Here is a 17,120-nt window from a genome sequence, read left to right on the forward strand (position 1 = left end):
TTATTTGTGAGTTGTGACTTGATATGACTATATGAGTATCAACGTTGGGCTGTTTGGACTGCATTCATTTATTTGGGGCTATAAACCGTTTACTACAGTTATTAGATAAAAAAATCCTTAAAATCACATAAAACATTAATTACATAACTGTTTAACAACATTTGCAATCTTCTTATACAGGTTAGTCTCCAGTAACATACCTACAGGCTAACGGAAGAAGGAATGCTGCAATTCCAACATGCTATGACTTTTTGGCAACACAAAAACCAAAACACCACATGCAACATACCTGGAGAAGGCGTGCAGCGCCCAAAAAATGCATTTTGCAAAGAAAAATCACCTGTACACACATGCCAAGCCTGTGATTTATCAAACTTAACATGTAAAGGATGTTTGTTATATAATGCTAATGATAGTAGTTGATAGTTTATATTGCAACCCAAGCCCCGCGCAACGCGCCAGGTCAACCACTAGTTATATATAAAATAAGTTAAAAATATTCGAGCCGAACCGAACCAAGTGGACCTTTGCTCGTTGCTTGGCTCATTTACAAACCGAACCGAGCAAAGCGGCTCGTTTACAATCGAGCAAAAAAAAACGAGCGAGCATTTTCCGAGCAAACGTCGAGCAAGTTCGAGCGGTAAGCAGTTTGGACGTCCCTACATGGGTGAGCCAGCAAGTACTAAGGATGAGCAAATGGTACCGGATATCATTATCCAAACGAGCCTTTCGATACCGGTACCAAGTTTAAGAAATCCGGGATCGGTAACTGTACTGGTATCTACCGAATTTTTGCCTACGGTACCGACAGTCACCATACCGTACCGGTACCGAACTGAGCATTTCGATACTGGTACTAAGTTTATAAGAAATTCAGGATCTGGTCAGTCCCGGTTTAGCATCAAGGCCATCCCCAACAAATACCAGAAAATTTTCTTTAGGGAATTTTCTTAGACTACAGAGGGAGATTGTTCATGTACTATTCAGTATTTACCGGTGTGGCAACCATGTTATATATATATATATATATATATATATATATATATATATATATATATATATATTGTGTTAATCCATGTAGGAAATATGGATCCCTCATATTTGTTCCATAGGTCAGTTCAACCATAAAAAATTTTCAAATTTGTCCAAAACTATCATATAAAACAATTCTATCCATCATACACTACACCTGCAAACTCTGTAAGAAAAAAAAAAGTACTTATACAGTTAACCAAACATAAGAACGAATCCGACCTACCAAATGGTAATTTCTGTTGGTTACACCTTCACTATACACAGATACATTTTTCGGCTATTTGGCTTCTGTTTCCCAGGGTTAAAGTTTTTTTTTTTTTTTTTATCTTTTGTCTTCTTTTGTGTCAAAAAGAGTTCATATTTCTGTTGATTTGATTTTTCTTCAATATATCCGAACTCGAAGGAGTCCAGGCTGAGGCTCAGAGTAGTCAAGGCCCTCTTCTTCCAGCAGGTATCTCTGAACAGCAACAGGGAGTCCAGCTGGCATGCGGGTCCCTCTAACCGATCCAACACATATGTACACCTGTAGACACTGATCTGCTGACCTGGCAGCATTTCTCAGCATTGTGAGATCTTGTTTTAATACATGAATTGCTTCGATTACATGTGGCCCTTGGAGATCTATTAGCCTCTCATGTCCTCTTCTTCCATTACCGTGCATAACTGGACCCACTGGATTCCTACACAAATATTAACAAGTAGGGCCCCAGAAACAAATGATTTAAAGTTGTGACAAATGATTCAACTTATATTTTATCTCTAACAAGCTATGTAACAAAAAAGAATTGATTATTGACTTATTATTTCTCCAATTGAATTGACAATCTTTAAATTGGAAATTATAAACAAAAATCAATAAACTTTAACTATGAAACTGTAGGTTGCAATCATGGCACATAATTCGAATAATGGATTCAATAGAGGCTCAGAGCAAAACTATATTGTATATGGGTTCATTTGGGTCCACCTTAAATTAGCCAGCGGGTTAAAATTGGTAACTTATTAATACGGGTCAAATTGGGTTACCTTATATTAGTCAGAGAGTTAACAGTTCAAAATAGAAAACTATTATAAAACTTTTTAACTTAAAAAAGGTCTAAATGCACCTAGCACCACCCAAGACCATTGTTTATCTTCACCTACTTGTCACCACCATCACTGGTGAAGCCGCCATCAATACTCCATCGTCGCCACTGGCACATCCACACTGTCATCTTCACCCGCCACCGGGGCGGGGCGGGATGGACAACCTTTTTTTGTTCTAAAACGACACATTTTAAACCAGGGTAAGGGTAGAGATGGGTACCTCTTTTTTCCCCTAAAAACGACTCATTTTAACCACAGGGGTGGGGTGGGTAAATTTTGTCCTAAAATGACTTACTTTAACCTGGGGGTGGGGTAGGCAAATTTTTCTAAAGTGACTTATTTTACCCCGGGGGTGGGGTGTGTACCCTTTTTTTTTCTGAAACAACTCATTATAACCCGGGGATGGGGGGTGGGTACTTTTTTCTAAATTAATCATTTTAACCTGATTACATTTGCCAAACCTGTTTTGACCCCAACCAAATTGATACATTTTGCAAAACGGCCCATGCTAACCCAAACTCATTTTGCTTATAACCATTTTGACCCGAATTCATTAGTACTTATAACCTGTTCTGGCCCGTACCTGAAACCACCCAGTTTGCTGCCCTGTATGAAACTATTAATTTTGTTTTCTAAAATAAAGTTCCTGATCTTAATTCTCAAAACGCAGAAACATAACTAACCTCTGACGATATATAGATTCTTGAGCTTTTGCATGAGCAGCCTTCATTTGTATGTTGTGCAGTTGCCCCTTTACACTTAGTTCCTTAGCTAAAGCCTTGTGTCCAATAAGGTAAGCCTGGCGTGCCTATTATTATCGGTTGTGTTTTATTTCAAACAGGTCAAACCAATAAATTAAAACGAGAAAGGGTCAAACAGATTGTAACCTGAAAATCAACCAAAATCTACTTCTAACGAATATACCTGTTCAAAGTATGCATTGCGTAGGCGTGCATGATCACGAGCTTCACCAAGCATCTCAGGATACATATTTGCTGTGATATCAACAAAATTAAAGCATTTGATTAACAAAATGATAACTTTAACAAATAATCAATATTGGATTTCATCAAGAACATTACCAACTGCATCTCCAGTTTCAAGCCAGACAGGAGAAGAACAGGCTGAACTCCGGTTAGCCAGTCTATCTCCATATTTCATCCTTCCATGGCCATCATAATAAGAGCTGGTCAAATCACAAGAACTTCTACTTGACCCAATGGAGGCATCTTGATAAGGGTCTCGGTTATGTTTCCGATTAAAACCACCATCTGCTTGAAACTGTATTAAAAGATTAAAAAATTTTGTGAATGCCATTTCCGAGCTAGATGATAAATTGTCTAGATTGCAAAAGAATTAGTAAACAATAACAATATTGAAAATAGAACAATGGCGCATACGATGGCTTGTGGTTGTTATATGATACCAACTGAAATGCATATGATTGATCAACTCAGTTAGAGATGTGAAGGATATACCTCAATCTGAGCCAGCCTCTCAGTTGTCAAATTCAACTTTCCTGCATTTGCAAAGTAAGCATCTGCAAGACTTTCAGCGGTGGAACCTGCAAACTGTGAAGCCAAGAAGTCAAGAGGGTTGACTTCCGTACTCTCGTGTTGCTCATTAAGCATGTCATCTAGGTAAGCATGCCCACGATCACCATTGTAGGAAGGCCCATCTCTAACACTGTTGACCAGCAGTTGACCTTGCATATCCCATGGTTTAGCAGACAAACTTTGAAAACTTAAAGAAAGTGGATGATGAGATGATTCCTTTTGAAAACTGTTAGTGAACCGTGATGCTTCATTCACATCTGCTAAAGATAAAGTTGACAAACAAAGTGCATTGATCCCAAGAGAATCCTCATCTCCTGTAACGTTAAAGTCAGGAGTGATGTCATCAGGTAGTTGGTGACGCCAATAATCGTGCTCCTCATCATCTGAATCATGTGACACAGATGACTCCGATCTATCTAGTACTGCTTTCCCTAGTACTGTAGCATTACCAAAACTTGAAGATGCGTCAGGAGCGCCAACAGTTGCAGACGGTGATCGTAAAGCAAATGGAACAAATTCTTTTGCGTCTGGATTTAAACGTATAGTTTTGCCTGTTGCACTAAGTGTTTTGTCAATGGAAGAAGGCCCTTTGTTGAACAAGCTCATTCTTGTTCAAGATCAAAAACTAAAAGGTATATAACAACACTCTAAAATCAGCCTGCAAGTTGCAGATTGCCTTACCCAAAACATGCAAAACAAATATCTTTTATCATACTTTACTCCTACCAGCATGGTTTCCTACAAATAAACAATTCCTAAACTTAGTGTTGTAAACAAACCGAAGGTTCATTCTGAATGAACATGAACAAAGAACTTTGTTCGATTAACTAAATGAACGTGCACAAGCAGTGGCTTGTGTTCGTTAGCGTACAATAATGTGTCATGTTTATGTTCGTTAATGTTTGCTTATGTTTGTTCATTAAAGGTTCTGAATATTTTCTAAGGACTTGTAATCTAATCACATAGATTTAAGCAAAATTATTGACTAGAGAATAAAGAGTATTATGTGATTAATTAATACGTAAAATTAAAATAAGAAGATGAACGTTAAGAAAAACACCAACACAAACTCCGTAGCCTAACCGAACCGTTGGCAGTCAAATCAAATAAAACATTTTTTGTGTTAGTGAACCACTCATTTGGTTAATGAATGAACACAAACAGGAAAATTCATTTGGTTATATGCGATTCAAAAAGGGGTAGCGGCGCAGCTTGTTGCCCGCTTGCCTTCTGTTTCGATGTAATCCAATAAACAATTTATAATTTAGTTTATGAGATATGTGTTTATGTTTAAAAAAAAAAAAAAGCTTAACAAATTACCATGCACAAGGCCTTGTTGGAACTTAAGGTCCACATGAAAATGCATAAAGCTTGAAAAACCTAAATCATAAGCAGAATAATGAAACGAAATATTCTCATAAATTACTGATTACAATTATGGATAGATGAATCCGTGAGTAAATAAACAGATAAGACGTGAGTGTACCTTTGCGGAGGTCAGCTGTATAAATAAAATGGATCCATGTCCGATTAAAGAAAATAGGTAAGAATAATAATATCACTGAAACTGAAGAAGATTCAGGTAGGTTAATTTGTGATTTTGTTGATTTTTTTTTATGGAATAAAAATGCACTCGACACCTCAGACAAACTTATAATAAGTTCGTATTTATTTTCATTTTGACGATTGACCCTAGTATTTTTTTTACCAATGTTGTTTTTAGGCTTCTTGTGATATACAGAAAAAAAAATTAATGAAAACACACGAAAAGTATTTTAATAAAAGCGCAAAAAATAGACAACGAAGAAAAACTAGATGATGAAACGCAAAAAAGCATATCCTGATGAAAACACAAGAAACGGGTAAAACAAAAATTAGTAAAATGGGTAAATATGTTATTTTTAAGGTTTGAGTAAAAGTAAGGATAAAATAGTTATTATATAAATTAAAAAAATCAAAATGGATAAATTTACAATATTTTTTATTAAGGATGAGAAAATATGTAATTGAATTTTTAGACTGAATAAATATATGCAAATAAAGAGAGTGTGGAACAAGAAATATATCATTGAATTTTAGATTGCGTAAATATGAAATTATAAAGGTTTAGAATGAGAAATATGGGATCGGCCCAAAAAATGAAACTATTTATCAAGTTGCACTCGTCTTACTATAGTTATAGGTGAAAACTTATTTTTAAAACTCGATATGGATGAAACTTTTCATTAATATTTAGCTATATGATCACACATAAGCGGATTACTTGGATTTCGACGAGATAAACCCCTTGCAATGTGGGTGCTCTTGGTAACAAAATTCGATAGAATTACTTTTGATTCTTGTTTATTTAATTGAACTATTATTATTCGTTTGATTTTTATCTGATTATTATATCATTTTTTTTTTCTGTTTGATTCTGGTTTTTTTAATTTGTCACTTATAAGTTACATAAACACTTGTTATTTACTTTTGGCTGGTCACTCCACAACAATAATTCCAGTTTTGCCTTGTTTTCATAAAAAGATGAAGAATGCCTTGGTGGATTTTCACTTTTTGTTGTAATTGATAAATATCTTTAACATATAATTCACACAAATCTTATAGTGAGTTCAACAAATTGTTGCTTTGTTAAAGGCCATACCGCTATTCTAAAGGATCAAAATACAACAAAATCTACATTCTAAAAGGTCAAAAAACACACATATGCGTACATTAGTGTCTACAAGCATCACTATCAAAGCAGACGCTCTTTTGTTGCCTCTTTTGTCCCAAAAAGAGAGCCTATAACTTGATCATACTCTTTGCGAGCGAGTGTTTTGATATCTCATTGATGCTGCTCTTCAATTCTCAAAGAGACGAGTTCACTTTCATGTTGTGCTTGTTGACCTTTTGACTTTAACTTCTTCGGGAACCATTTTCTAACACTTTCAGGTAACCTGGAAATAACCGAGAACACAAAAGTAAAAAAGTTAAACCAACATTTGTACTAGAGGCTCCATATGCTTTTTGTCCATAAATTTATGCTTTTTGTCCAGTTTATGTCAACGATACATTTGTAATGGGCCTCTTGCTGTCTTAATACTTTTGTTTGTTTATGAAGTGTAAATGCAGACTTACAGATCTAGTCTTTCAAAGAGCGCACGTCGTACCGAAGAGTTGAGCCCGTATGCTATTGAGTTGAAAAGACCCTGCATCATGTTGAAATGTAATGAGTACCAAAATTTTGATATTATCCTTTTGAAGTGTTAAGAAAAAAAAACATAACCTGAATCGACCAATTAATATGTAAATGGGTTAAAATCGTCACTTCTAATTAATACATAAACAAAATTAGTAAACAGAGATGCGATCATTTACCATTAGCGCTGCCATTCCAACATCAAGAATAGAAAGCCAGAAGATCTTATGACCCGGTTCAATGAAGTCATGAATACGGTTGACCGTCCCAAAACTCCACGATCCTATAAGAATGAGCGGGTAATAGCCCCATCGGTTCAAAGCCTATTTAAAGAAAGACGACATTTTTAGGTTTTTATAAACAATACTGTCATATTCAATTACACAAGTTATATTTTTTCAGTACTAATCAAATATAAATGAATCAAATGATTTTGGAGGTTTTGTTCATTATGAATACACTATTCATGAGTTTCGTCCTGTTTGAGCAATTTCTTTATAGCTATTTATTTTATTTCGTACATTAGAAAACATAACCATCGATCCACTAATCACCTCTCATAAAAGTGATGAAGAATCAATACCTTCATGTCTGCTCGTGTATCTGATTGGGGCCCACGATCTGACATGCCCACTGCCATCTGAAATTTACAGAAAGTGACTTAGAACATATTCAAACCATCTTATTGTTTCTCACATAAAAAAGAAGCTTAGTGTAATGTGAACTTACACGGGTTACATTGTTTAGCATGCGTATAACTTGAAAGTAAGTGATCCCATTGAAAAGAATTGCACCCCACAGTGGTGCATAAAAGGTAAAGAAGTGGACAGCCTGTAAACTTACAGAAATTTATTAAACATGCATGATCATATACTCTGGGTTTCAAGTTTCAACAATCGATTTCTACTCTACATCATATAATAGTTGTGCAAAAGCGTATGTAGATTCTAGAACCACTATTTGTTTCGTTCAAATGTTCAATCATGGAAAATTTGATTACAATGATTTAGTATCATCAATTTATATGAAAGAGTACCTAAATCACCCAAAAGAGGTACAGTCTAGGTTATTTCATGCTGCTCATGTAGGTGTAAAGTGTTTTATAGGTCTTCAAATTCCACTCTCACCCCTCAGTTCAAATGACGAAAAAGTGGCAAACAAGGTTTTGACATAACTAACTCCTTTAATTGTCCCTGTGAGTTGTGATATCTTAATTTAAGTGATTTTAAGCGAGAACAATGCCCTCTAAAGAAATCAAGATTCCAATCAGCCTCGTGTGTGTAGCATGTCAAAATCCAAAAATCAAACGAGGTTTAACTTTTATGCAGGCATAATTTAGAAAACTATCACTTCAATCTGTAATGAAGCTGATCATTGGACTATATTTCTTGAGTTACAAACTTACAATCATTCATTAGAATCGGTTTGTACTCTACTGAAAAGAGCTCGGGAAGTAGACTCAAGATAAGACGTCCAAATGATGGTAAATCTCAATGCAAGTATCTACCTTGAATTGTTTAATTTATATATTTTGATCGTGCATACAAGTTTAAAAACCGGGACATTAACCTACTCATCGCCTTCTACGTTGATAAAAGTGTGAAGGAGGACTTGAAGTGCTGTCTCTCCTAATGTTATATACTATAAAATCTGCAACTTTTTTTACAAATATATTAGGACATAGGATCAAGTCTAGTTCCTCCTACATGCACAGATTACAGACCCAACACAGTGACACACACAACCGAATATTTTTGGAGACACACGAAACAATAGTACCAGGGGAGCATGTAAAACAGTTGCAGCACTAGTAAGAATACCTTTTGAATATTATTTATGTGAATACGAATTCAGATAGCAGAAACATGAGTATGAGAGCAATATGTAAAACAGAGAAACCAGAATAGATAGCGATAATGACCAAAACCTACCAGAAACTGTGAGACTGTGAGGGGGGAGCTTTGACAGCTGTGTTTACTAAATGGGAATGATTTGTTTTTCTAGAAGTGACTCAAATTAAGCAAAGGTGGGACTTGGGACTCAATATTATTTTATTCTCAATCACTTTGCAAAATGAATAGCAGAATATTTCCAAACAAGAGAGAAATAAAAATGGAAAAAATGAACAATTCATACTTGCCTTTCCTGTTCGTCCAGTTTCTGTCCAGCACCATGCAGCTACACGACCTATGTTGCCTACATGTCCATGTTCATTACCGATAGATCTTAAAACTGTCATAACAACTGATGTTCCTGAGAGAGAGAGAGAGAGAGAGAGAGAGAGAGAGAGAAACCAATGTCAGCTTTCACAATTTAGGAAAACAAAATGACCAAATGTATCAGTCTAAAACTATTTAACTATGAAATAATATACAAATTTGTCATGCATCCAATCTAAAAATCAGTACATACCCCAAACATACAAATGAAACATAGGCTCAAAATCCTCAACATCAGTTTTGTGTTTGACAACTGTACGATGAAGAGTAAATGCAATAGTAGTAGTCCAAAGGAAAGATGCCACACAGAAGAAATGAGTGCTATAGCCCTGAGCATAACAGAAGAATCCTTTAGATGGATCACTGCATATATAAATATAACCATATCAGCAAATATAGCCCTAGGTAACCAGAAGAATCAATCAGATGGATCACTACATAACATCCATACCCAACAATGCTGAAAAAGCTGCAAAGCATATCCTGCACCAAGAACAAAAAAGAAAGAAAACCACACGTTATTGACCAATCCCATCTGTTGATCTTTGAGCACTGAATTGAGATTGATATATGCATAAAAATGTCACTTTTCTACAAATGAACAATGGAAGAAAGGGTAAGAAAAGTTCAACGTCCATTCAAGCCCCGTGATTCAAAACTAGAAGTGATACTAGTGATTACCCTTAGCCTAGTGTTTTCCCCTCATTGGTCACTTACTTAACAATGGCAGTAGAGCACAACACCGGAATCAACAAAGAACACAAAAGGACAGTTTAAGAGCAAGCTTTTGTTTGCACACTTTAGAGAATCTGTCAGCAATCAATAGTTGATAGAAAACACTCCTCCGAATAGGCTAGGGTTCATTTTGGAACTGTTAAATAGCAAAACTTATAAGAAACCTAAATTCATATTCTGTCGATCCAGCCACAAATACACCATATTTACATAAACAATACTGGAGTGTCCCCCCTTGTCGGGCTTAGAGTTTGTTGCTAGGCAGGCTGTATTAAAGGCACAATCCGGAAAAACTGCTAAGCACAAGAAAGCCTGTGCCGAGAATCAACATTTTGCTTTTGATACATTTGGGTCCCTTGCCCCAGATGTTGTTACATTTCTAAAAAGATTTCAACGGGTAGCATAACTTTGTTTTCAGTAGGATCGGATTTGCCATTCAAAATGGGGTTGCGGAGCCTATCTATCGTAAACAATACTACCAAAATGCAATCTAGCGTAGTAGATCAAACCTAAAATCTAGTAACCAGTTTTAATATGTTAAAATTAATTAGCCTAAGCCGAATAATAATTAGGCAAATGAGTGTAGTAGAGCATAATAACTAGTAATTTAACAAAGTGAAAGCAAAAGCAAAGTTGGAATTAGAAAGCGATCTGAATAATAATAATAATAATAGGGGTTACTGAGAGAGCGAGGAAGAAGACGAGCTTGAAGGAGAACTTGCGGAGCTCTTTAAAGCAGAGGTAGCAAAGGACTATGAATCCAGAACCAAACAGCGACAGTGTGGATGCCCCACTGTTAACCACCGTCAGTAAATGCCGTTCTCCAGCCGTCAAATTACCTAGCACCGCCTGAATCGTCGTCATTACCCGATCCTATCTGCAGTTGTGATTTCAGTTGCTTCGTTCAACATCCCAATTATTAATACTTGATGATGGGCAAGGAACACCACGATCTCGCTTTTTCGCTGCTTATAAAGCTAGCCTAATAATTATTATACTTATTCATTCATAAAGATGCAAAACACAACAAAATCGTCGCTTTGGCCGAGTGGTTAAGGCGTGTGCCTGCTAAGTACATGGGGTTTCCCCGCGAGAGTTCGAATCTCTCAGGCGACGAGATTGGTTTTTTCACATAATAAATTTAACTTAGCTTTTTGATATGAAATTTCCTTTTGTACTTACGCTTTCTCAAAAATATTATGGCAAAAACATAGGAGCATTTGCAATGTAAGTTTTTGACTTTTCTAGACATAGATGTGGAAAAGAGTGGCCACATACGTCCGAAAACCGTTTGAACCCATTTAAACCAAGCTAAATCGACTAGCTAGGCTGGGGTGGGAGTGAACCAGTTTGGTTTACAACTTACAATTTAAAAAATATGTATTCACGATTTGATTTACAATTTAGGACCGATCGTCAAATCAAACAAGCTGAAATATTAAAAAGTAGAAAAATATTTAATTTTCTATGACATATATAGATTTAATTAAATAAAGTAATCTTTTCACGTGTACGAATCAAACAATTATAATATTATAATATGTAAGCGTACTTTTAGTTATGATATGTATATATTATTAATTTAAGCGATTTTTAGCTATTAAAAAATCACTTTCTTAACCCTTGAACAGTGACGGATCCAGAAATTTTTTTCAGATGGTGAACTGTTTTTAGATGCTTTCACAAAGTCGAATATAAAAAATTACAGGTCGGTTTGAGGTTCGGGTCGGTTCGGGCAAAGTTCATTACGTAATAAAAATACGATAAACTAATAAAAAAGACACCATCATTAAAAATTAAAAAACATATAATATAAATTAAAATAACAAAAACTAACATTTAAAACCAACAAACTAACAAATTAAGATTAAAATTTAACAAATAACTTAGTAATTAACAACATAAAGAACAACATTTAACATTTAACATTTACCAAATGAATCTAAACTTACCGTCACAGTGAAAGGATTCGAGAAAGAATAGCAAGGCAGGAGGAAAGAGCAATGGATCAACGGTGGTGTGTGGTCAGCCGAAAAAGCAATAGCGCTGGTCGTGGACGGCGGTCAGGCGATGGTCAGCAGCCGGTGGTGGTCTGCGTTGTGGAGTATGAAGAGGGGAGAGAGTCGTTTGTGTAACTGTTTTTAGTTTAGTAGACCAACAACTTACCAACTGGACTAGTGCTTGTATTGTAAACATCATGGTTCCCATATAATTTTAAGGTGGTTCACTATAGTATTTTCTATATATCATGTCACACCCCGCTTTCAGGCCAAGGCGTGTGACCATTAGTTGGTACCACTTTTGTCAATTTATCAAAGTTTGCAGTGGAAAATGTTAATTTAAAGTATTTATTTTTTTATAACGTAGGGAATTAAATACCCTTATTGTTTTACAAAATTACTTGTTTAAAAACAAGTTTTACATATGCATTATTACAAAATTAGCTGAGCCACCAGCTGTACTCTATGCCTAGTGATCTTCTATCTCCACTGGCATATCCATCTCTATACCTTATTCTTGATTACCTGAAAACAATTTTAGAAATACGTCAGCTATATGCTGGTGAATACGCTGACTCAATAAAACGTTTTCACAAACCACATAATCGGACTTCACCCGCCCTAGAGACAGTCACTTGCCTCATGGTTAGTATGTCTATAGTGTGCCCACTATAGTACATATATGTAAGGATCCAGACACATGTGTATTTTAGTCTGAGTGTTTAGTACTACCTTGTATCAAAACGTTTTAGAGGATTTGAACCAACCCTCATACAAATACTTTCATAACTCTTTACATATGGATAACAGTCCATAGTTTATAAGAGTAAATATCTTTCCAAAAAGACAGTACATAGATGTATTCACATTATAAAACATTTCACACTATAAAAAGGTTGAACGTATTCACCTTATAATCAATGTATCTCACTGATAAATATCTGATCTTTATCTCGGACCTATATTATGAGAATAACATTTTATAAATAACTAGATCTACAATCTAATTTTAGACCTTTAGTCTATTTGCATAACCTTTACCTTTTCATTCATTTCTTTTATAAAACATATATATATTGTGGGAGCATATGACAGATCTAGACCTTACGATTACGACGATGATCTCGTTGATTATCCATACAATTAGACCAGTATTACTTTAGTGTGTGTACTGTGTGTTTTGAGAGAACAAATGGACAGAGTAACGAGAGGATTCAAGGAATAATCAGAACTGTTATAAATAGAATAGATTACAGGGGTATATATAGGAAGATGACCCTATTCGTTAAAATTAACTTAACGAATAAGTCATTCGTTACAAATACCTTAATGAATAAACAAGCTTACTCGTTAATACATTAAGAGATAGCGAATGGCCCTCATTCGTTAAACATGGTTAACGAATGAGCTTACAATTAGACGAATGTGTTACATTCGTTACGGGTAACGAATGTAACTTACAATAGAGCGAATGGCCTTTTAACCATATTTACATAATAACCCCTATACTTTAATCCATTACATTAATAACCCTGATAAAGATCAAGACGTACAAAACATGTATTAACAAACTCCCCCTCGTCTCGAGCTCTTTATCTCTTATCTCTGGAACATCTTGGTTTTCCAGTCAATGCAACCGTGAATCTTGTATGCATAACAGACTCTAACAACCTTCTGAAACTGCATAGCAAGCTCGTAGTCACTTACGTTAGCAAATCTGATCTGACTAGTAAATAGCACATCGTTGTCAGACTCAGATAAGTTAACTAGACACATTGGATCAATCACAAATATTGTCTTCGTGTTAGAACTGTGACCATATACAATAACCGCTTCACCTGTATGATTGTCGTAGTACCAATAATTAAATAAAGTGAACAAACTCTGAGGAAATGTCTTCATTGGAACCCTCTTCGTCTTTGGCGGCTTTACCTGTAAAATTAACTTTCTCCAGCCTGTGCGAGTGTCAGTCTCATCAATGTACTTATGAGTAGGCACCTGTGGCTTGAAGAACTTAAAACCAAAACGGATTTCATGTAATAACTGCTTATAGAACCAACTAGCCCACTTATCGTCTCCACGATTCACGAATGGTCGATTAGCTAGTGTTCTCACATCCCATCTAGGCATAGATAATATATCGTGTGGGCGTTTGAAGTAATAAATACCATGCTCCCACTTCACGATATATACCTTAAGATCTGAATCATACTGCCATGCCACCAAATCACCTCTCACATCTTTAGCAGACTTGTACTTCTTCATTTGGTATGCCGATGCTCGAGCCTTTTCAACTTTGACTTCTTCTCGTTCGTGATAACGAAAAGTCTCGATCATCTTGTTCATCTTTTTTACGTTATGCTCGAACATACCATCCAAAGCACGTTTGCACTTTTTCTCTTTCGCCGATAGGTGACTGGTCTTTGCAGCTTTATTCCACTTCTCTTTCTCCTCCTGTAAACGACGTTCTGCCGCATCAAAGTGTTCTGTAGTGAAAAATGGAATTCCTGAGTCATTGTTATTGTCAGTGTAGAACTCAGGATATTCCTCAGCAGTAACATCTTCTACCTCTACCTCATCAAAATCAGGCACATTCCCATGTGGAATGCCTGTATTAGTACTTTCTTCCATTTCAAGATCCATGTCCATACTCTTATCCAACACATCCACCTCTTCTTCATTTAGATCCAGAAGCAAGGCTATTTGTTCTTTTTTGACTTTTATGATATTAAAATAAACAAGAGTATTTGATTTATTCAGTTATTTGTAAATTCTTTTGAATGTTGTGCACGTGATTCGAATTTAATAAAATAATTAGATATTGTCACTAATATTGTATATTAGTGCCTTGTGAGCTGTGAACCAACAGTTTGCGCCCAGCATTTCGCCGTAAGTTAGGGTGTGACATGATATGCGTACAATATTGAAGTAGAACGAAACAATTGATAAAATTCAATACAAGCAATTCAAGAGTGAAAGAGATTACCAGAAGCAAGTCCTTTTACGAATCATTTCACTAGTAAAGTTTCTTTTTGAATATAATCTAGCATTTCGTGAATCAAAAGAAAAGTTGTCTGAAAATGATAATAAAATATTATTTTTTTGTTCCACTTCCACCAAATAAAAATATCTGTGTGTACTTAACTGTTATAACTGATTACACTTCTTATTTGTTAATTGTATTTAAGAGCTAATGAAATTTTTTTGATCTCATTGAAATGTTGAAACAGTTTGACCCGGGTATAAAAAGTATGTGTGGCACATCACAACGATTGACCTTCATGTGCATTATTTTGGAAACAAGATCCAACACAAGTTAATACTTATGCTAGCTTAAAAAATTTGAAATCATTAAGAAGATAAAGGAAGCAATGTACAATCAATGTGCTACACAATCATAATTGATTGTACTTCTGATTCAAGTCACCAATAATAAAAATTACTATAATAGTGATTTATGTAAAGTTCTCATCTAATTTTGTTGCTGTCGAGGAGTCATTTTTAGGGTTTTTGAATGTTAATGAAAGCACTAGAAAAGAACTATTTAATATTACACTTGAGAAGTTAAATTCTCTTGGTCTTGTAATTAATAATATGCGTGATCAAGAGTATAACAATGGAGCAAACATGAAAGGAAAATATCAAGAAGTGCAAAAGAGATTTTTAAAAGAAAATCACAGTGCATTTTACACCCTTTGTGGTTATCATTCTTTTAATATTATATGATATGGCTAACAGACTGTTGTGTTAAAGCAAAGAGATTTTTTGGACACATCCAACGCATATATACTATATATGCAAATTTTATTAGTTAGTGACAGATTATAAAAGATAATATTAGAGCTTGGGGTCTTACATCATTGTGTCAAATCGTTTGGAAAGTCGTGTTGATAGTGTTAAGACTATTAAAATGCAAATTGTCGATGTACGAGAAGTTTTACTTGAAGTTGGAGAAAAAGATAATGATGCTACAATTGCAAGTGAAGCAAATTGACTAACAACAAACCATCTAGGTGAATTTGACTTTTTGGTATCAATTGTCATCTGGTATGAAGTATTAAACCATGTGAATATAGTGAGCAAATAGTTACACTCAAAGGATATGCATCTTGATACTGCTATTAAAGAAATGTACGGATTGATTAAGTTCTTCAAGAAGTATAGATAAACTAGTTTTTCAAAAGAGATTGATGACGCTAAGGAGGTTACCATTAAAATAGGTATTGATATGATATTTCTAAAAAAACGTTTGATTCAAAGGAAAAAAGTTGGTGAGAGTTCAACTACCCATGAAGCATCATTTACGACTGAAGAGAAATTTAGAGTAAATTATTTCTTATATATTATTGATCAAACTATTATTTATTTTGAGATAAGATTTGAACAATTCAAAACATATGAGAAATTATTTAGTTTTTTGTTTCCACATAAGTTGAGGGGAATTGAAGATAAAGATCAAGTTGTCTTCTCTTTTTCTTGAAAATGCACTCAAGTTTGAAGGAAGATTGGATTGTTGTCGATGAACTTTATACAAAGTTGAAGTTATTTGACACATTAATTACAAACCAATGAATTAATTAGAAACCCTATAAATATTTTGAAGTATTTGAAAGACTTCTATCATTTCCCAAATGCAACAATCGCATATAAATATTGTTGACTATTCCAGTAACGGATGTAAAAAAGAAGTTTTTCTAAATTGAAGTTATGAAATAGTTATGAAATATAACTTGTGATTTGCAATGTACGTCCAAAGAAATACTTAGCATATTGCCGATGATAGTTATTAAGAATGAAATCTTGAGAGTATAAACTGCGAAGATGTGATCAAATAATTTGCTATCGAGAATGCTAGGTGAGCTTCACGAATCATCGGTTAGCTATTACAGTTTGTCATTCTAACATTAAGATTTTGTTATGTTTGTTACTTTAACGTTGATCGTCGTTTAAAAATATTAGTTAATATAATTCGTCCGTGCCTAAGGACATTTTGTTTTCGCTCGTACGGGCATTTGAATTTTTAGGACCGGCCCTAAAAAGAACACGTTTTAAAAAATGAAAACCTTCTGTTGTAAATCATGGGAGATCAGTGTTAAACCTAACTTTAATGAACATGCGTGCCATCCTAGCTTTGTGATGTAATTAGTTACTGGCCATATTTCTTGGGTCACAACAAATATCTCATAATTTACAATAAATAATTCTGATAAATCTTTTTTACTTATGATATTTTTTCATATGAACCACGTTTGTATATTTGTTATGTTGTCGCTTTCCTTTTAATGTTACCAGAAATTATCATATCCACAGA

General features: G+C 34.8%; 2 protein-coding genes and 1 non-coding gene across 3 annotated transcripts; 1 reads left to right on the top strand and 2 right to left on the bottom strand.

Annotated features, from left to right (window-relative positions):
* Positions 1 to 1,406: 1,406 nt before the first annotated feature.
* Positions 1,407 to 4,359, bottom strand: LOC143619737 (polyadenylate-binding protein-interacting protein 7-like). The gene is made up of 5 exons (XM_077091595.1): positions 3,600 to 4,359; positions 3,204 to 3,402; positions 3,046 to 3,116; positions 2,805 to 2,929; positions 1,407 to 1,715 (listed from the first exon to the last, which is right to left on the bottom strand). Exons 1-5 carry the CDS (start codon positions 4,281 to 4,283, stop codon positions 1,418 to 1,420), a joined length of 1,377 nt encoding a protein of 458 aa, XP_076947710.1. The 5' UTR covers positions 4,284 to 4,359; the 3' UTR covers positions 1,407 to 1,417.
* Positions 4,360 to 6,261: 1,902 nt separating this feature from the next.
* On the bottom strand, positions 6,262 to 10,678 carry LOC143619739 (G-protein coupled receptor 1-like). Its single transcript, XM_077091596.1, has 9 exons — positions 10,491 to 10,678; positions 9,526 to 9,557; positions 9,268 to 9,437; positions 8,996 to 9,108; positions 7,585 to 7,686; positions 7,439 to 7,495; positions 7,035 to 7,178; positions 6,795 to 6,865; positions 6,262 to 6,613 (listed from the first exon to the last, which is right to left on the bottom strand). The coding sequence occupies exons 1-9, from the start codon at positions 10,671 to 10,673 to the stop codon at positions 6,502 to 6,504; spliced, it is 984 nt and encodes a 327-aa protein (XP_076947711.1). The 5' UTR covers positions 10,674 to 10,678; the 3' UTR covers positions 6,262 to 6,501.
* A 165-nt stretch (positions 10,679 to 10,843) lies between these two features.
* Positions 10,844 to 10,925, top strand: TRNAS-GCU (transfer RNA serine (anticodon GCU)). The gene has a single exon. It is a non-coding gene; the product is annotated as a tRNA-Ser (tRNA).
* Positions 10,926 to 17,120: the final 6,195 nt, after the last annotated feature.

Source organism: Bidens hawaiensis, unplaced genomic scaffold, assembly GCF_021521415.1.
Source record: "Bidens hawaiensis isolate Kalapana, Puna unplaced genomic scaffold, B.hawaiensis_p1.1 tig00002507_1, whole genome shotgun sequence".
Classification (NCBI taxonomy): Eukaryota; Viridiplantae; Streptophyta; class Magnoliopsida; order Asterales; family Asteraceae; genus Bidens; species Bidens hawaiensis.